At 41.2% G+C, this 21,759-nt stretch overlaps 1 protein-coding gene across 1 annotated transcript in view; it reads right to left on the bottom strand.

Annotated features, from left to right (window-relative positions):
* col5a2a (collagen, type V, alpha 2a) overlaps positions 1–21,759 on the bottom strand; it is a 138,848-nt gene that overhangs the window by 93,316 nt on the left and 23,773 nt on the right. Inside the window, exons 2-5 of the mRNA XM_039757778.1 lie at positions 17,643–17,852; positions 7,087–7,100; positions 6,935–6,967; positions 1,902–1,934 (exon numbers count right to left, since the gene is read on the bottom strand). Of these exons, the coding sequence (XP_039613712.1) occupies positions 1,902–1,934; positions 6,935–6,967; positions 7,087–7,100; positions 17,643–17,852 (290 nt within the window). The remainder of the gene's footprint in view (positions 1–1,901; positions 1,935–6,934; positions 6,968–7,086; positions 7,101–17,642; positions 17,853–21,759) is intronic.

The raw sequence follows: 21,759 nt of genomic DNA, 5'->3' as shown, positions 1-21,759 counted from the left end.
TATCATAATGCTTTACAGATCAAGTAACAGAATTAACAGATAACTTACATTTCCCCATATAGTATTCCCCATATAGAAATTCACATGAACACACTGAAGTGAGGAGGTGAAACATCACAACTTGGAGCTTCAAATACAGTGGTACCTCTGGTCACGACCGTAATTCGTTCCAAAACCCTGGATGCGACCCAAACATAATTTCCCCATGAGATTGTATGTAAATACAATTAATCCGTTTCAGAACGTAGGAACTGTATGCAAGTATATATTTTTTTAAGCACACAAATAGTTAATTATACCATAGAATGCACAGTGTAATAGTAAATAAAGTCTCTATCTATCTATCTATCTATCTATCTATCTATCTAAATTCAATGTAGAAACAATGAATAACACTGAGAAAACCTTGAACAACAGAGAAAACTAACATTGTAAGAGTTTGTGCGAGACCCTTAAGATCCGTTCGTTTCTTTTAAGCAGAGGGAAAAAAAATTAAATGGGACTTCTCTTGCGAAACTTTTCAAACCATCCTCTACTGGCTTTAAATGCCTCACCTTCGCCACTCCAAGAAGGAATTTTTTTCAGTAAATGGCCATGAATCTTCCTGGCTTTCTCGCATATGATCACCTCGCTTACGCTATCCCCTGCAAGGTGCTTCTCGTTCAACCACACTAGCAACAGTTTTTCCACCTCTTCCAGCACTTGAGGCCTCTGTTTGGTTAACATTGTAACTCCTTTTGCAGCATCAGCTGCTTTGTTAGGCCCTGTATACGCAAACAAAAGAAGATGGAAAATGGAGAATGGGAAATCATTGGCGCTTACGAATGCACGTAGGGAAACTGGCCACCAGTGTTTTTGTTTGCCACCAGAACGTGTGGTGGTGAACAGATGCAAAATTTTGCAAAACTTTTTGGTCGCAACCCGATTTGTACATATTCACAGGTTCTACTTCACTTCAATAGTACATGAATACAGCTGCAGTGCAAGCTTCAGTCAGGGTAGTGAACAGGTGCATGGCACACAATGACTTTATCTGTATGATGAAATAGCCATTTTAATGTTGCACACACACAAGACCAAAGTGGACATTGTACTGCCTCTGCTGGGGTTAGCAGAATGGAATCAGCAGAGGGATCAAACAGGCAAAGGTGAATACTGGAATGACAATAATCTAATAAATAAGTCCAGGAATGAAAAACACAATTGTATCCATCATGGAGAAATCAAACGCTAAAATAATTTCATGTAGCCAGACCCAAAATTCAATGTGAAAGGCTTAATCAATTACCAAAAACCACATCAAAACACTAATGCATACACAAAATCTTTGGTGTATCCACAAACTTGGACAACCAGAAGTGCATGACACTAACCTTTATACCTTTGACTCAAAGATCTCACACACAACACACTTCTTTTAGCCTTACCTAGGAACAGTACAGTAACAGCCAACAGAAAGGTCCAAACATTGCAGCACATACATTTCATTTCATTTTAAACACCACTAGGAAAATGCGCTGAAACAAAAAATAAATCTTAAACACTAGATTCCTTGGCCTCCAAAGCTCCCAAACAAATGTTTAAAATATTTTAGAGAACAAGAAATAGGTACAAAAAAATTAAAAACACATGCCAGATTGTGACACATACTGTATGTATTATGGCAAGTGTCTACCGCTGATCAGGAGCATGAGGTAATGTTGCCTTTCTCTGCAGATTACGTGTTCTGTGTGATCCTAATTGATGGCATTCTTCATGGCTAACTTGTTTCATATTCAGTAGAAGAGTACGAGTTTAGGGTTCAGGCCAGAGTGGAGCACAACAGGACCCATTGATTACAATGGAGTATTTGGTACACCGCTCGAGTTGCAAAGGGTTTAAAATCCAAATAGTCAGCTTACCATGGCTCCTGGACGGCCTCGAATTCCTGTGACCTGCAAAATGAGAAAAAACAGTTGAAACAAATGAAAGAAGGAGTTGTACTGTTTATTACAAACCTAAGGAAATAAACTATCAGTATTTTATACTGTAAAAGAACAACTAGCATCCTGGGTGTGGTGGCCAATTCAATTTCTCCCAAAAGACAATGATTTTATCTGTAAATGAGGCAGAGGCTACTTTTGAAGGGCAAAGACGGCACACTCTGGGCAGGCAGGATTCACACACCAAAAGCTGAAATCAGACAAATTGTCTCATAGTCAATACCAAGAGCTTGAAACTGAAAGTTAAATCCTTAAAAAGAACATCACGGGAAAATTCCAAAATGGAAAGTCCAAGATTGTAAATACCTTCCCATTAAATAGGATTACATAATTTTATTTATTAATTGTTTAAATCTAACATTTCAAAAATGAAAACAAATGTGAACATAACAGAGCCAAGAACATAGAAGGTCAATGAGGATCCTAAATAGTCCATTCAGGTAACTGAGGCTCTAACGAGTGCAGCACCTGAGAGTCTTATTCCCAAATGGGGTCTTTCCGGGTTATTCCTCTACTCTCTTTGGTTCTTTAGCGTAAGATTGATAATTTATATATCATCAAACACTGCCTTCAGCCACGTATTTTTTTGGCCTCCCTCTGGGTCTCATCCCTTCCACCTTGATGTTGGTGCCCCTCTTCATTCAATCATCCTCTGCATGTCGCCCATTACAGATGTACACAATGTCTGGGGATTATTGTGAGAGCAAACAGAACAGGAGACAATTTCAAAAATCACAAACCATTAACAGACAGAGCAGTGAGTCAAAACCGAGAAGGCAAAACAAAACCAAGCAAATAATTGTCAAAAGGACAAGACAAGACAAAACCGAGAATCAAAGTCAGAACAAGATTGCAAATTAGAATTCAAAATCCTAGCACTAGAGCCTATTTGAAAAAGAAGTTACCTAACACCAAGAAACACAAAAGATTTGTTGTATTCACTGAGGGATAAGAAATAGTACCATTGCTGCCATGTTTGTTTCATCACTGGCTACAACATCATCACTGCGAAGACCACGGTCACAGGACCAGAAACAAAATAGCTTAATAAACTTTCAACAGTAATGAAAAACAAATTTTCAAACATAAATGTGAAACTAATATTAGAAATGAAATCTGTATGCATAAAAACCCCAAAATACACACAGAACTTTGGCTATGTTTCTCCTATCATCCCTAAGTTTTTTTAATTTTGTACTTTTCGTTTTCCTCTTACCCCATGTCAACCCTCATCTGATCATTTTCATCTCTGTTCTTTCCAGCTCTGCTTTATGCTCTGTGTTCCTCAACCATGTCTCAATCCCATACTACTCCTCACACAGGGTCCATAAACTTAAGAAAGCCACAGCTTAAGTCCTAACAGAAGTAAGCACATTCAATATAAAATGCAGACAATAACAGAGCACATGGCTCAAATGTCTGCCCATACCACACGACCATGCATGGTGATGTCAAATGCATTGCAGAACACTCCCGTCCCAATGAGATGCAGAAAAAAATCAACAATAAAATCATTCAGACAAAATGTAATCTTAAATTTTGACAATGGGCTGTACTGTGCCACAGCAATAAGAGCTCTGACTTCCTGGCCGGACCATGTCCACTTTACAGTCTCCTGTGTTTGTGTCCAGCTCAGAGGCCTTCAAGCAGGTGGGAGAGCGAGTCTGTTAGGGGCATGATGGTGTCCTTGTCAGTGAAGGGTTTGGCTACAACTTTTACTTGCAATTGGCACCTGGCCACTTCCATGAGTGTTTGTTGCTAAACATCATTAATCAGGCAGCAGTTATTAGATGTGAAAGGCCAGGGAGTGAGGCAGAAGCTCTTCAGTGTACATTTGTCAAGCTCCCCTTATTGGTTTTAGATCTTTTCCTATTTTGGAATTATGACTTTACCCTATTCTATTTTGAATATCCTCGTCTGCCTTCTTGTGTTCTACCTGTTTTCTTAGACTTGACAGACATAAATTAAAACCACTTCATCTTTACCTGCTCATCCTGGTTTATGTCCTACCCTCTTGACCACGTCTACATCTTAACCCCGATGCTTTACAGGGCAGTGCACAGCTCTGCAGTCTCAAGGCTCGGCTTTTGCAGCACTGAAACCAATTGCCGAGGCATTCACTAAGCTCTGTAAGTTCGTCGTATACCTCACAGTCTGTGACGGACTGGTGACGGCACTCAAGGAGTGAATCAGCTTCTGAGTTTCAAGCACAACTCGATGGTACGACACACACATTTCCAACTTCCTGCCACACTGTATGGATATGAGCACTTTGCCCACTCGAGATAACCAAAAGGATATTTTGTCTTTTTGGCCCCACATGGGTAATGTGTGCACACTCTAGGGTGAGATCCTGCCTTAAGGTAAACTCAGATTCAGACTGGCACCGATTACTTTGGTGAATTTTAGGCTGACTTAGCAACCAGCCAAATCCTGCTAGATCCACATGGGGCAAAATTGTATTTCCACATTTGATATGCAATTTGTTGCTTCTAGGTTATGACAAAAATGAGATTTTTAAGGTAAAGAAGATTAAACTTTCAAGGTATAGTATTCCTATTAAGTTATCATGGAGCCAGACTGTTGGATATAGTAACGCAAACAATAATTTCACTGGTCTCTGTACATGGGACAACAAAACACCATCTCTCTATCTATGCACGATACAGAGCATTTCACATCTATCTATCTATCTATAGTGCCTTACATATATCTATCTATCTTTAGTAAACTTTTTGATATATGACAAATGCATTTTGAGAGTTTTTCAGGAAGGAAAGAAAAACGTTTCGAGGTACATTAGCTACTATTTATTCACTATTCATGGTGCTAGTGAGAGGAAATGTGCGATTAGTATATGGAAGTAAAGAACTTCCTTGGACTCTGTACTTGTGACAATAAGGATCTATAAACCTCTCTAGCCCTACCCAGTCTACTGCCACTGAAGCACCCACTATTCGCACAGTTGGTTGCCATTCAAACATACGGCCCCACCTTGCCATCTAATACTTACATACAGTGGTGTGAAAAACTATTTGCCCCCTTCCTGATTTCTTATTCTTTTGCATGTTTGTCACACAAAATGTTTCTGATCATCAAACACATTTAACCATTAGTCAAATATAACACAAGTAAACACAAAATGCAGTTTTTAAATGATGGTTTTTATTATTTAGGGAGAAAAAATCCAAACCTACATGGCCCTGTGTGAAAAGTAATTGCCCCTGAACCTAATAACTGGTTGGGCCGCCCTTAGCAGCAATAACTGCAATCAAGCGTTTGCGATAACTTGCAATGAGTCTTTTACAGCGCTCTGGAGGAATTTTGGCCCACTCATCTTTGCAGAATTGTTGTAATTCAGCTTTATTTGAGGGTTTTCTAGCATGAACTGCCTTTTTAAGGTCATGCCATAGCATCTCAATTGGATTCAGGTCAGGACTTTGACTAGGCCACTCCAAAGTCTTCATTTTGTTTTTCTTCAGCCATTCAGAGGTGGATTTGCTGGTGTGTTTTGGGTCATTGTCCTGTTGCAGCACCCAAGATCGCTTCAGCTTGAGTTGACGAACAGATGGCCGGACATTCTCCTTCAGGATTTTTTGGTAGACAGTAGAATTCATGGTTCCATCTATCACAGCAAGCCTTCCAGGTCCTGAAGCAGCAAAACAACCCCAGACCATCACACTACCACCACCATATTTTACTGTTGGTATGATGTTCTTTTTCTGAAATGCTGTGTTCCTTTTACACCAGATGTAACGGACATTTGCCTTCCAAAAGTTCAACTTTTGTCTCATCAGTCCACAAGGTATTTTCCCAAAAGTCTTGGCAATCATTGAGATGTTTCTTAGCAAAATTGAGACGAGCCCTAATGTTCTTTTGCTTAACAGTGGTTTGCGTCTTGGAAATCTGACATGCAGGCCATTTTTGCCCAGTCTCTTTCTTATGGTGGAGTCGTGAACACTGACCTTAATTGAGGCAAGTGAGGCCTGCAGTTCTTGGGGTCTTTTGTGACCTCTCAGATGAGTCGTCTCTGCGCTCTTGGGGTAATTTTGGTCGGCCGGCCACTCCTGGAAAGGTTCACCACTGTTCCATGTTTTTGCCATTTGTGGATAATGGCTCTCACTGTGGTTTGCTGGAGTCCCAAAGCTTTAGAAATGGCTTTATAACCTTTACCAGACTGATAGATCTCAATTACTTCTGTTCTCATTTGTTCCTGAATTTCTTTGGATCTTGGCATGATGTCTAGCTTTTGAGGTGCTTTTGGTCTACTTCTCTGTGTCAGGCAGCTCCTATTGAAGTGATTTCTTGATTGAAACAGGTGTGGCAGTAATCAGGCCTGGGGGTGGCTACGGAAATTGAACTCAGGTGTGATACACCACAGTTAGGTTATTTTTAACAAGGGGGCAATTACTTTTTCACACAGGGCCATGTAGGTTTGGATTTTTTCTCCTAAATAATAAAACCATCATTTAAAAACTGCATTTTGTGTTTACTTGTGTTATATTTGACTAATGGTTAAATGTGTTTGATGATCAGAAACATTTTGTGTGACAAACATGCAAAAGAATAAGAAATCAGGAAGGGGGCAAATAGTTTTTCACACCACTGTATGTAGCCACACCCAGCCAATTACCACTCAAACATCTTGCTCTGCCCGGCCTTATCTAGTCCTAATAGCCCTTTTCTGCTGCTTCTCCTCCTCCTCCTTGTAGTTTACTTATAACTCATGTTATATGCCTTTATGACAAATTCTTCATAAGGTTCTTCCGGTAAGGAAGACGGATGTTTTGAGGTAGAGTAATTTCACTCAATTATCATAGAACTAGAGAGTGGTCAGGTGTGGCTTCATGATTAGTACATGCAAGGCAGAATTTCACTCTACTTTGTACACATGCCAATAATGATGCATTGTTTAGAGAGGAAAGAATAAGACAGTGTAGGACAACACTTACGTAAGGGACTTGACCCGGCTCCCCTTTTTGGCCCTGAAAAGAAAACAAGCAGATCCACGTCAGGTGACATTTCATTGACTGAAGCATCCAGTCCAAAAGGAAACAGAGCCAAGTGTCCGCCTCCATTGGGGAGAATGTAAAGGAACTCTTACCTTATAGCCTCTGCCTGTGAAGGAAAAAAAAGACACAGGTGTAAGAATGGATGGCTCATCTCAACCTACTCATGGCAGTTTAAAACACTTACTCGAAGAATGCTTTTTTTACTGGCTTCTACAATAAATCCATCTAATATCTTTGTGACCCTGGTCCACTAAATTAAGCACTCATGTTCATTCAATCACTGCACGAGAAATTACTTACCCAGGACCATGAGATTAGTCACTGTTATGGTGACTTTTATCTAATGATGAACATTGTTTTTCATGGAACCAATGCAGGACATATTTCAAGGTAGAGAAGCTCTTATCTGATGTTTTTATACACAATAATAACCTTCTCAGAACCTAACTTATGGAGAACATTAGGGGTTAAAACACTTAGAGATCTTTATATAAACAACATATTTGCATCCAAAGAATAATTACACTGTGGTGGGCTGGCGCCCTGCCCGGGGTTTGCTTCCTGCCTTGTGCCATGTGTTGGCTGGGATTGGCTCCAGTGGACCCCCGTGACCCTGTAGTTAGGATATAGCGGATTGGATAATGGATGGATGGATGAATAATTATGCCTTCAAATTTAATTTTCCAGCTACATACTTTTTTACCATATAAAAATAAGAAATTTTGTTAAAAGAAAACTGCCCAACTTGCCATATCTATCCCAGAGGCAATACTGGTTAGTCTTGATGAAGACTTAGACAGCACTTCAAAATATTTCAAAGAATCTACCATTCAATGATCCTAGAGAATTATGAGTGCCTGAGAGACAACTTCAGGGCTTGATAACTTGTAATTCCACCCCGAGCCAAGGGTTGGCACTGCCTTGCAGCATTCTCCTATCCTTCCCACTGCAGATCTGTTGACCAACATTTTGAGGACATATGCTATCATTACCAGTCCTGGGACCCCTTCTGTCTTATCGCATCATAACTGGCACCACCGCCATCTTTCTAATGATAATGATAGACTCAAATTTGTGAAGTTGTTAACACACAATTCGTGCTTCTTATTTTGTTTTGAAATATACAGGATTTGCCTGGGGGTTCCCCAACATTTTATTGTTGTTCCGTCTTTCATTTACATGGGAAAGGCGCCTGTTTGGACTCGGCACCATTCACTCTTTTGCCTATTTTGCTCTATTCATTATCAACAAAACAGAATATGAAATGAGGCACTCGGAAGTGCAGCAAAACTGGGAGAGATATCTCAGAAAGTGCAGGAAAGTAGACTGCAGTGGTATGGATGTGTGATGAGGACAGGCAATAAATATGTGGTGGGCAAAAGAGTGATGGGAATGGAAGGACAGGGGAAGAGAAAGTGAGGAAGGGCAATGTGGAGGTGGATGGATAAAGTAAAAGAAGATCTGAAGGAAAAGCTCTGACTGGGGTGGAGGTGCAGGACTGAACTAAGTGGAAAAGGTTGATCAAGCACATTGACCCCACATAGAAGTGGGAAAAGAAGAAGAAGAAGAAGAAGTGATGATTCCATTTAAATCAGGGGTGTCCATCTCTGGTCCTGGTGGGCCGCAGAGCTGCAGGGTTTCATTCTAACCATCTTCTTAATTAGTGAGCCATTTTTGCTGCTGATTAACTTGTTTTGCCCCAGTATTAATTGACGTGACTCAGAGCCCCTGAGTTGTTTCTTTTTCCTTAATGAGCAGCCAAACAATAATGAGACACAAAACAAGCTGCCACATGACCAGCTTACCTGAAAATAAAGAAAGGTGAAGGCCTCGGTCATGTTGGTCTGCTCAGGTCACCAAAACATCTTGGCGGTGGTCAAAACAAAAAATCAACAGTCTGCTGTGGAAGAACTAGTCCTGATATTCAATAACTTATATTTACTTAACAGCAAGAATTGGCTTCTCATTAAGAAACTGGTTGGAGTGAAATTGGCTGGAGTTTGACGTTCCAATTTAGCTGGTCTGTCGGCTTTCGTTTCACGTCTCATTTCTGTTTGGCTGTCATTTAATGAAGAAACAAATCAATTCAGAGAACTGAATCCTTAAAAACATGGCTATTAAAATGAAGGGAATAGGAGTTCATTAGCAGTGAAAACTGATTAGGAAAAGGGTTAGAATGAAAACCTGCAACCACTGCGGCCCACCAGGACTGGAATTGCAGACCCCTGATTTAAAGTAAAGCAGGTGGCAGATGCCAATAACACCTTTGCCCAGGGTGGCAAAAATGCTAGAGCTGGCCCAGCAGATAATTCCATAAGGCCTTTCTCACTGTCATGTAGAAACTGAAAACAGATTTGTTCTCGCTATGCTTACGGAATGCCTTTGTTCTCATATTTATTCTTCGATAGAGTTGCCTTTATGGTTGACTTACCTCAAGCAGTAGGAGCGGCTGTCGCAGCGGGTTGCGCGTGCGCATCTCAGTGTTTTGCCAGGCGCGTGGATTTCCCGCCCAGTTAGGCTGTTTTTTGATTGGTTACCGCCGGAAAAAAAGGGCTTTCGCGGTTTTTTTTTTTTTTGGGGAGTCTTGTTGGGGAACAAAACAACGCGGTATTTGGGTCTTTTTCCTTGAAGTAAAAAAAAAAATGACATCGCTGCGGTAGGCTCAGTTTATATAACTTTACACGTTTTAAATTTGATATTGCGATAGCTGAAAGCAAACCCCAGCCTGCCCTTGAACTTGGGTTTTGGGTCCTCATCCTCATCAGGCAGGTCCCGGACGCCTAAACGTCACGCAGTGTAACAAGCGCGATGTATCCGGGCTGTGGGTTAAAGAAGGTCAGTAGAGGAAATCATCAAAGAAAACGTAAAAAGGTAATCAAACATCTCAAGGGCACCAAAAATTGACAAAGAAGCTTAACAATAAAGTGTATGAAAGGAAAGAAAATTGCATTGTTAGTCTGTGCCAATGCCAGCCATCAAGTGGGCTTGATATACAAAAAGAGACTGCGAAGACTGAGAAAAAGAAGGAAAGATACCGGAGAAAAGGACAGATGAAACTGGCAGCATGTTAAAATCTTAAGGACTTTTAGAACGTAGTAATATATGCAGTGGACGTTTACATGTACATTCAAACCGCACTAAAGGTAAGCAGTGACCAACATATTATTATTATTATTATTTAACATGGTGCAGCTTGAACGGCATGTTGTAGTCCAGACGTCCTCAGGTTCACTCCTGGGGGCTCCCAGTGGCTGCAGGTTTTTGTTCCAGCAATTTCCACAACCAGTGGGTCCTTTAATCGATCTGCTTTTTTAATTAGCTAACCTTTTTAGCTTCTTTTGTTTTTCAATAAAAGCATAGCCTAAGCAGTCAAACACAGAAACTGGGTAAATAACAGTTTAATAATAATAATTCTTTGCATTTATATAGCGCTTTTCTCACTACTCAAAGTCTGCTTAATTGAAACAAATTGGGTGGGATGAAAGCTTGCAGCCACAGGGGACGTCCAGGACTGAACTTGAAAACCACTTTTGCAGTTGCTTCACACCCCATAATATTCAATAAACAGCCTAAAGACCACAAAAAAGGGACTGCTGACGAATGTAAAGAATACTCCATCCAAAAGAGCTGTTTTTATATGTTACTTACCCTATGTACTGTGTATGGTGGCTGAAAAAAATGTTGAGTGTCACGTTTTCATGCAGAATGAAGAGAAAAAAGGTTTATGACTAGTAGAAGCAAATATTACAACAGCAAAAATCTCACATTATTTGTGTCACATAATCCATGTGTCTGTTTTCCAGTCGTATGCCCAGAACATGCATACATTTTTTTCCAAAAGCATTACAGAATTGTTACTTCTGGAGTACTTGGCACACATCCCAAATGTACACTAAAGCATCATGGGATTGACTTTTTCCTCATTTGTTGGTTATCCAACTGTATACTCAAAATGTGCATAACTTTCTTTTTTTCCCAAAAATATTGCAGAATTGTTACTTCTGGAGTACTTGGCACACATACCAAGCAGTACACTAAAGCAGGGGTCGCCAACACCGGTCCCGGAGGACCACCATGGCTGCAAGTTTTCATTTTAACCCTTTTCTTAATGAGTGACTCGTTTTTGCGGCTAATTAACTTCTTTTGAACTAATTTTAATTGACTTGTTCTTGAAGACTAGGACCCCTTAATTGTTTCTTTTTCCTTAATTAGCAGCCAAACAATAATGAGATGCAAAATGAACCGAAACAACTGGCGTCCATCATACAATATCTGAAAATAAACAAAGGTGAAAGTCTCAGGAATGTCGATCTGCTCAGATCCTCAAAACATTTTAACAGAGCTGCTCTTAGAGAAAATCAGCAATTTCAGAAATGTCTGCTAATGCACCACGAGAGCAGCAACAAGCCATGGAATTAAAGAACGGGTTTAGTTAACGACAAGAATCTGCACCTCATTAAGCAGCTGGTTTGGATGAAATTGGTTGGAGTTTGAGGCCCTCACTCAGTTTTTCTTCTGTTGGCTCCCCCACTTCACATTTCATTTCTGTTTGGGTGCCATTTAAGGAAAGAAATGAAGCAATTCCGAGGAACGATGAAGGAATTCAGGGGAACAAATCTTAAAAAAGCAAGTCAATTAAAATGAATTCACAAGAAGTTAATTAGCAGCACAAACTGGGCACTCATTAAAAAAAAAGGGCTAGAATGAAAACCTGCAGTCACGGTGGTCCTCCAGTACCGGACTTGGCGACCCCCGCACTAAAGCATCATGGCATTGACTTTTTCCTTTTTGGTCAAGAGTCCTGTTAAGCCCACATTAGCTGTGCGCTAGTAGGTAGGTGGGGAGTATGCGCATGGAGAGTAACCACCTGGATTGGGACCCGAGTGCAGCAGGTGGGCTAAAAAAAATAAACTTACCCTATGATATTCAATAAACAGTTCAAAGACTTCTGAGTCCTGGCAAAAAGGATCGAGGTGTGGAGAAAGATTGCTGCTTAATTTAAGAAGGATTTTTAATCTGCAGAATAGACGAAGGCTGGAACCCTTGTTATGGATAATAAGTAGTCTGCCTACTACAACATGAGAACAGGCCATTCATCCTGTTGGCCGTCTTTAGGTTATTAAACATTGTATTGTTGCTATTTTATCTTCAAGAAAGATTTTACAGAATGTGGCAATTCAAAGGGATGTAATGCTGTTGCACAGCTATGACATTATAATCAAATTGTTATAATTATGGTTACCGAATTTGTGTACCTGTTTCCTCAGTTTGTTGAAGCTTTTATAATAATAGCTTTAACATCCATGAATAATTGTTTCCATTAATAATATTTGTGTCTGAGTAGAAATATTCTTGCGCTCTGACAGTAGTTTACAATTATCCTTCTACAGATGAGAACTACAAAAATCCCACCAAATCACTATAGTAATACTTACACTATGTGTACCATCTTGTGGCGTAGCTTCTTTAGCTTAACTGCTGCGGCCTGTGTATCAATTCCACTTTAGTGCACCGTATAGAGTGTACTGTCAACATGTGAACCTGTTACTGTCAGGGACAGCTGTCGGTTGAGTTAACAAGGAAAATCTATAAAATATACAAGTTGAAGTGACATCTGTCAAGGCGTGTTTGAAGCATTAAAGTAATTTGTAGTTAAAGTTGTCCTCAAGTTTACAAATTTGACAATGCTTTTTCAACGGGATATTTTTTAATTGAAAAAAAACTCATACAGCATGCTGTGTTTGAGAAGAATAAGTGTGCCACATTTACACTAGGAGGGAATGTTTTATATACGGACTGACAGGCAGATGTAGCAACCACAGTAGGTGCTTTTTTCATTATGTGAACAGACATAAAAGAGGCTTTCTAGCATGAGAAATAAAGAGTTCTGAGAATTTCAAGCAGAGGCTAAGACCACCTTAGCAGCAATTGTACTGAGAAAACAACAACCATTGCCAGATGGAAGTGAAAGGAAGAGCAAAGAGGCAGACAACTGGACAAAAGTCTAACTAGAGAAGACCAAAAGTAAAATATTAGGGGGGAAGCTCCCAGTATGCATGTAAAAAGTGCCAGGGGTAATCGCAGAGCAACTGTGTCAGTCTTTTAAACATCAGTCACCCACAGTTAATAATGCTAGTGGTTTAATCATTCATGTACTTGTAACCAGTTGCTGCCACTGTTGTTTCACTAGGGTTCGAGTAATGAAATTTCTGATGATTGTTTTGTTATATCGGATCTCGTTTTAACACTTCTCTTTAATTTCTCGCCTTTATAATTCACTGGAGTAAATTTAACTAGTGACTCATGCAATGGCATTTGTACATTAAGTGCCATTGGGCACAGCCACAGCAGCTGTTGTGCATGATAAGTCATCAGCTTTCCTCAGCCCCTTCTTACTAAATTGTTTCAATCAGCCCTCAGCTTTGTCTTCTTCATCATTTCCTCCCCAGTTTTCCATGTGATTTCTTATTGCTTCTTGTAGTCTGTGTGTTGTGATCTGGCAGTTTCTTTACCTTTTTCGTGGGAATTTTCAAGTATTTTTGGAGAGTGTCTGTCTGTGTTTCTCTATTAATTTCAACATTTGTTCCTAGAAAGTTTCTGGAAAAAGTTAAAGTATTTTATAACTATTTCACAATGCCATTTAGTTTTATTATGGCTGCTGCCATCGCGTTAATGAGCACCATGGCAATACTACCCAGAAGGACCTGGTGACAAGCAGCATATGACATAACCAGTGTCACTCAGTGCTCACATTCCTCATTTATCTCAGATTGAATACATTTTTCTGTGGCTGGCAATTAAATTTTTTTGGCTTTACTAAATCTATTTGTTCCTTAATGACTTTGATCCTTGGTTTGTGATTTTTGGGGTTCAACAACAGACCCAGTAGACTTAGGTTAACAAAATTGGATTGACATTTGACTACAAGCATTAATGTATGTAATTAAACTTATCGTCCTTTATGTTTTGTTACCTAATTCCTTTATCTCCTGAATCAGTACAGTTTCATGGACTCATTTATTTAATTATCTCCAAAAATTTAGAGCCATGTGTCCAAGTAAGTAACAAAAATCATTTTGTTTCTCAAACCCATTTAATTAATTGTATTAATTAAATTCATTGTTTCATGTTATTAAACTTTCATTGGTACAAGTAAGCTGGTCATCTTTTGCATTTTGGGAGTTCTTAATTCCATATACCCATTTAATTAATTATCTCAATAATTTAGTTCCTACATCCAATTTAGTTTTTTACTGCACGATTTAATTTATCATGGTAATTAAATTAATTAAAGTAACTAAACTAATTAATTCCTTTGGCAGTACAGTCCTCTGGATCCGTTGAATTATTTATCCCAATTATGTACGGGGTAGAATCACTTAAGTAATCGTACTATAATGTTACTATCCTGAACCATTTATGTAATTGAATTAATTACATTAAATTAAAGTCATTAATAAATGTAATTAAACTAATCTTTCTTCTGGTTTTCTTATCTAATCCCTTTATTCCCTATGGCAACACAATTCCCTGGACTGATTTAATTAATTATCCCAATAATCTAGAAGCTAGGTATATTTAAGCAAATATTTTTTACCATTTGGTTACCTTGAACCATTTAATTAATCATATTAATTAACCAAATTAAGTAAATTACTTGTCTTCATTTTTGTTATATAATCTATATAATCTTTAATCTATATAATTCCTTATGGCAGCACAATTCCCTGGGTTTATTAATTATTCTAATAATTTAGTTCCTAGGTCCAGTTAAGTGATCATACTTTTAGTTCTTTAACTTTAGCTAATCATAGTAATTAATCAATACAAGTAAATAAACTAATTAACACCCTATGACAGTATAATTCCCCATTGGCAATTTAATGAACTACAGTATCCCAGTAATTTACATGACAGGTTCATTTACCTAATCATATTTATTGTTTTGTTTGTCTTTAATTAATTGCATTACTTGAATTCATTTGTGTTTTGTTACCTAATCCATTTATTCCCTATGGTGACACTATTCCCTGGAATTATTTTATTATTTATCCCCGTCATTTAGTTCCTGGGTCCAGTGCAGTGTTTACAGGTGGGTTATTCAGTCAGGACCCTTATATTATTCACAGTATTTAATTTATGTAATTAAATTAATCACCCTTTGAGTTTTCATACCAAAGCCCATTTATTCCCTATGGCAGTGAGTTTAGTAATTGTACCCACAGCCCACTATGTGATCCCCTGTTTAAGCTTTGTCCCCAACTCAATTTCTTTTATTTATTCATTCTGACTGTAATTTTATTGGGATCCATTTAAATAATTACCCTAATGATAGTCTTTATTTAGTCCATTTAAGTTCCTTCCCTGAAGAACATAATTTTGTTACCAGCGTCTACTGATGGGGACATTTTGTGACAAGACACTTTAACCTGCCGCATGTCAGTCCATAGTGTGAAATTAAACTTGCACTACCAGATTATTGAGTTCAGGTGTTTCATTGTTAACGGGTACAACAAATCAGGCACATAGCCATGCAATCTCCATTGATAAACATTGGGTCAATACTGAATTAAACATGGCACTGTCATAGGATGCTACCTTTGCCACACGTTTGCTTTGGTAGGACTGCACTGGCCAAATAAATCTTGAGGAACACAACAGCTCATCCAGGAAGTGGTAGACCATCCAAACTCTCAATTGGTGCTACAGTGTGCTGAAGGTCGGCCTCTTCTCTGTGACATCACTTACAACAGAGTTCTAAGCTTCATGAAATGGGTTTCCACGGCTGAGCCTAAGATCTCTACGTGCACAGCCATGTGTTGGCTGTGGTGCTGTAAAGTACCAGCCTGCTGTTGGACTTGGGAGAAGTGGAAATGTGGAGTGATGAATTACGCTTCAGAATCTGGCAGTCTGATGGACCAGTCTGGGTTTGGCTGATGCCAGGAGAACACTATCTTTTGGACTTTACACTTCAGTGAGGGAGGAATAATGGCAGGGTTGAAGTGAAGCCCCTTGGTCCCTGTGAAGGGTACCGTTAATGCTACAGCATACAGAGAAATTGTAGGGAATTTTGTGCTTCAGTTTGAGAAAGACCCTTTTTTATTCCATCATAACTGTGGTCCAAAAAGAGATGGGGGAACCCGAGGTGTCATTCTCAACCCCATTGAACACCTTTGGGATGAACTGGAACAACAATTGTGAGGCAAACCTTCATATCCAACATCAGTATCTGATCTCACAAGTGGCACAGATTCTGAGAAGGTCCTCACTGCGTGTTGAGGGTCGGGGCATGGATGGAGCACAAGGGCGCGAGAATAAAACAGTCAGTCCAATGTCTTTTTAAGTTTGTGGCAATGAAGTACATGGTTTCTTAACCTTTGGCCTCAGCCACAACATTAATACACAATAATGTGGAAAAGCGTCTTAAAGACGTTAATGCATTACAGTCCAAACTGTCACATATGTCCATCAAAGCACCATAACTTATGTGAAATAAAGTAACATTAGTTGGGAGTTACCTTGGTTCAAAGCCCACAAGCTGTAATGATGTAATGACAAGTTAACAGTAAATGTACATTTCAATGGAAGACAGAAGAAAGAACCTCTTTTATAAGTGTGACTCAAGAAATGATTTCATAACTCAATTGATGTATGAGCTACTGCTGTATTCATTTGCCTTTTTTGGAGTTTATGCAGCATTTTGTGAATCGATTATATCGAGAGGAAAATGAAGAGATGCTTTGGCAGACCAAATAAAACTCCTCGCACCAGAAAGTAAGATGGGGATAGGGTAGCTAACATTGACCCGTCCACATCTAACCATGCAAATGAGAATAACGTTACATGGGTGGGTATGACATGCTAACCCCGAACTTGTCTGTCCATGTAAACCCCGAGCTCTGTCTTGAACCCCATTCCAGAGGGAAGACTACAAGCAAATTCCCACAGAGACATTCCAGAATTGTGCAGAAAGAGTGGAGGCTGTCACGTGAGGTCTGGGCAACTCCACATTTAAGGCCATGATTTTGGAATGGAATGCCCAGTAAGCTCCTACATCTGTAATGGTCAGATGTCCACAAACTTTTGGCCATATCGTATATGAGAATCACAATCCCGGGGGAATCCTGTAACAAATTCAAAACATTGGGTCTGGGTAAAAACATTGGACTGTGTGCCCCAGAGTGGAGGTCAGTCCAGCTTGACACATTCCAGTTCAGCTTGGTCTCCTGTCACTTCATGGTATTTTATATTTTTAACACACAACTGTGGGCTCACTGTATTGGATATGCCAGTCTCCACTGGGCTTCCTCCACTTTGTCCCATTGTATCACCCAAGTTAGACAGCCTGGCTTGACAAATCAGAACCTCTGACTGGGACCCTCCATTTTACAGTCCTTTGGCAAGGCTGCCCTCTAGGGGACATTGCCACCAAGAATTCTTTAAGCCTATAACTGGACTGAGCAGATTTGAAGATAAATGAATGGTGACAGCTGGTGATCCAGCCTCCTGCTGCTGCCTGCTTCATTGTAACTTGAACTCCTTCAGAGTGCCCTACCTTCAATACATTGCTAGACTGACCTCACCAAGTCAGCACCGAGCAGCTCTAAGGCCCTCCCCCTAACACTGAGCCCCTCCCACATGCACTTACCCACTCTGCCTCCATCTCCCCTGTCCTGGCAGACAGGGCAGCACTCTCCAGGTGGAATATATGGCTGCTCACAGTTCAGGATCTCCTCACACTGGACCTCATCGCACAGGATGGTCCCACTGTCGCACACGCAGATCTGGCAGGGCTGAGGTTTCCAGATGTCCCGGTTGGTGTACACCTGACCATTGTGGGAGCAGCTGAGCTCATCACCTGCAAGGCAAAATGAAAAAAAATAAAATAAGAGGAGGCTGGGCTACCTTGAAAGCCATGCCTTAATGAACCATTAGGGGGTGCTCCTTGACATCCCACTGTGCACAGTAAAGCAGTAGAGGGAGGAAGTCCAGAAGTGGCTACCGTTAGGCTCCTCTCCCTCTCTTGTGTCTGAATGAATAAGGTCCACTGCAACTTCAGATCCACAAAGCAGAGGAGGAGGATAGTCACAACACAAAAACAATAAGTTACACCGAGCAGTAGTACAGCATGCTTGAACCTCATACCCCATTGTACAGTCCTGTGCACTCATTGGCATCTCAGCTACTGTGGAAAGCAAATCAAGCAGTGAGAATGCTGAAGAAGTCAAGAGCTGCACAAGTCCTCATGACTGTGACTATCTGACGGCAGCTGTGAGCTCCACTTAGGAGTAGGAGTAGGAGTAGGCACAAAGTGCTCTTGTACACCCTAAGCTACTCTTCAGAGGCACTGCAACTTCACAACGTGATTTATATGGTGACCGGCTAATGTGCCTCAAAGGCTTCTACCAGTCTGATACACAGCCGCCAGCGCCTGCCTGAAGTGAGCAAATTGATTCAGTGAAGGGCCAAACCATAGAGAACCAGAGGTCATAGTCAATTGTCCAGTAACAGGTCAGGTCAGGTTGGGGAGCATGCACGGGTACAGGACGAAGCACCTCAGGATCCTGGTTGGCAACCCCCCATGCAGACACATGGTCTAGTCCCCGCTTCCAGAAATGACCATCTATCTGCCACGGCCAGATGTTATGCGGGCGTCCCCTTGGCCTGGTCCAGCCGCTTGGGTCCTCAAAAATGAGATGTGATCCGGATCAGCCTCCGGAAATTACGCCCCATGGTCATAGTGCCGTAACTGACGTTCCCTCACATTCCAGGTAATTTGCCTCATTCGGTACTCCATGAGCAACTGCCCATTCAACACAAAGTCAAACCAATGGTACCCAAGGATTTTCCGGAGAGACACAGTATCAAAGGAGTCCAGTCTTCGTCTCAGGTCACTGGATAACATTGATGTCTCACAACCATATAGCAAGACAGGAAGCACCAGGACTCTAAAGACTTGGACTTTTGCCCTTTTGGAGAGATATCAGGAGTGCCACACACCCCTTTTCAGTGACCTCATGACCCCCCAATTTTCTCCCAGTCCATCTACTGACTTCATAAAAAGAGTCACCAGAGAAATGAATGTCATTGCTGAGGTAAGTAAACCTCTTGACAAGGTCGACACTCTCTCCGCAGACAGACACACTGCTGATGGCCATGCCCAAGGGGTCATTAAAGGCCTGGATGTTGGTTTTTATCAGGACATTCACAAGCCCAGACACTCAGACTCCTCGCTCAGCCTCTCAAGCGCCCCGATCAGAGCCTCCATTGACTCCACGAAGATCACAGCCTCATCAGCAAAGTCAAGATCAGTGAATCTTCCTTCAACAACAGATGCCCTACAGCCGCTGACCCCATGACCTTGCCCAACACCCAGTCTGTGCAGGCATTGAACAGAGTAGGAGCAGAACACACAGCTGATGAATCCCAGAATCAACTGGGAAAAACACAGAGGTTCTGCCAACACTTTGCACAGCACTCACAGTACCAGTGTACAGGCCAGCTATGATATCCAGTAACCTCGATGGGATCACGCGAAGTCTCAGGATGTCCCACAAAGCAGCTTGATCAACTGAGTCAAACGCTTTACGGAAATTAACAAAACCTGCAAAGAAACTCTGCCGATCCTCGCATTTGCTCTCCATGAGAACCTTCGGTACCAGGATGTGGTTAATGGTAGACTTCTTAGGCGGAAAACCAAATTGCTCCGGTCGCTGATAGGTGAGCAAGTGATCACGGATCCTATTGATGATGACCCTAGCAAGGACTCTACCCAACACCGAGAGCTGTGTTATCTCTCTGCAGTTGCTGCAATCCAGTTGATCACCCTTCCCTTTCCAGGTGGGGGTGACAAGTCTCATTTTCCAGTCAGTTGGGACAACGCCTGTCTCCAAAATAGAAGCAAAGATTGCTTGCAATGCCAGGAGGACACACTTACCACCAGCCTGGAGAAGTTCACCCGAATACCACAGATCCCTGCAAACTTCCCTACCCTCAGTTGGTTCACCATCTGTGCAATCTCAGTGAGACTGGGGGGTTCATAGCTAATTGGATGGATCAGCCTCAAGAACCATTGACCAGACACTGAAGAATTGGTGGTCAGGTGAATTGAACAGCAAGAGATCAGTGAAAATGTTACCGAGGCTTGAGGTGGGGAGGGTTAAAGGTCTGGTTGCCTGTCACTGGTGAAAATGTCCTTGAGACATCACCACTCTGTTACACAGTGTCACATGGAGCTTCTGGATGCAGACTCAGGACTCTGGATTCAGACTGTGTGGTACTGACATCTCCAAGTGAGGACATGCAGCTAAGATGGGTGCCTGAGTGAAATTCTCTCCAGTGATATAGAGTCTTACCAGAAATTTGTCAGTGCTCTGGCCTCGAAGTCCACTGGGGACAAGAAAATGGATAGGGAGGTAGGTGTGGATAACAAGAGGAGTGAGTGTAGTGAAGAGGAGGAATATCACCGTGAAAAGAAGACGTTCCTGCAGTCAGAAACCTGATTGGTCACAAAGCAGGAGAGGGGTGAATTTCTCCTTTAGCTCAGTTGTCTAAGATGGCTCTACACTTGCAATCTGACTCCATGTCCAGCAGCTGCAAGTCACAATGTTCCAACAAGAGAGGTGCATTTCAAAATTATTTCTCCCCAGTGATATTGTGTGCCTCATCCAGTGTTCTGGCAACTCATGCAGGTTCACGTGAAGGTAACAAAACTAGAGTGGGGAGAGACCACCATAAAAAAAAAGACACCCTGACGATCACAATCCTGATTAGTCACAAGGGTGATCAGTTGACTAAAGATAGCTGTAGTCTGGTCTCTAAATCCAGTGGCTTGAGTTCATGTCTAGCAGCTTCAAGTGACAATGTGCAACCAAGAGGGATGCCATACTGTGACATTGCAGAGCTCAGCCAGGATTTAAACAAGGCGAGGAGTCGTGAGCATAGGGAGTGGGCAAATATAGCCAGGCTGAACCGTTAAAAGAAGATACCCCACACAGTAAAGAAACCTGACTTGTCACTAGAAGTGTCTGGCAGAGTTCTCCAGTAGCTACAATCTAAATCCAGTTCACATTCAGCAGGGCCGAGGGAGGGGGCCCCCCCTCTAAGTTAATTGAGTTGTGAAACAAATTCAAGCCTGCAGCCAGTGGAGAATGTCATACAAAAATAAACTGAATTTCTCACCAGTGCAAGGTTTGCCCACTTGAGGAGTGACTGTTGAGAGGGGCAAATATAGGGTGGTCCACATCTAATTATGCAATTTTCATTACGCTATAACCTATTAAGTTTATTACATAGAAAATCACTCGAAAAATCCCGGACCATCGAGAAGTGTGTGAACTGACGACATGAAGAATCATCTTTGCACCAAACTGGAATCGTCCCCGCATAAATCAAAGTCATCCAGATGATCTGGATCTGCATAATTAATTCTGGACCACCCTGTATAGTGAGAGCGGGGAAGGTAAGGACTGAAGTTGGAGGGAGCCAGCAGTGAGAACACATCTTTGCGGTCAGAAGCCCTAGAGGTCAATTGTTTTTGGGTTGGTTGGGTGGGGTGGAATTCTTCTTTAGTTCAAATGGCTAAAATGGCCGTAATCCTACAATTTGAATCCAGTGACCTGAGTTAAAGCCCAACTGTTTCAAGTGACAAAGTGCAGCCAGGGGAGGTGCTGTCCAGGTGAATATCTCATTCACCACATTTGGGGGCTCATCGAGGGCTTGACCAGGTGAACAAAATGAGAGGGGTGAATGTAGTGAGGCTAAAA

The sequence above is a fragment of the Polypterus senegalus genome, chromosome 6, assembly GCF_016835505.1.
Source record: "Polypterus senegalus isolate Bchr_013 chromosome 6, ASM1683550v1, whole genome shotgun sequence".
In the NCBI taxonomy this organism is placed as follows: Eukaryota; Metazoa; Chordata; class Cladistia; order Polypteriformes; family Polypteridae; genus Polypterus; species Polypterus senegalus.
This window is presented reverse-complemented; position numbering and strand designations above follow the sequence as displayed.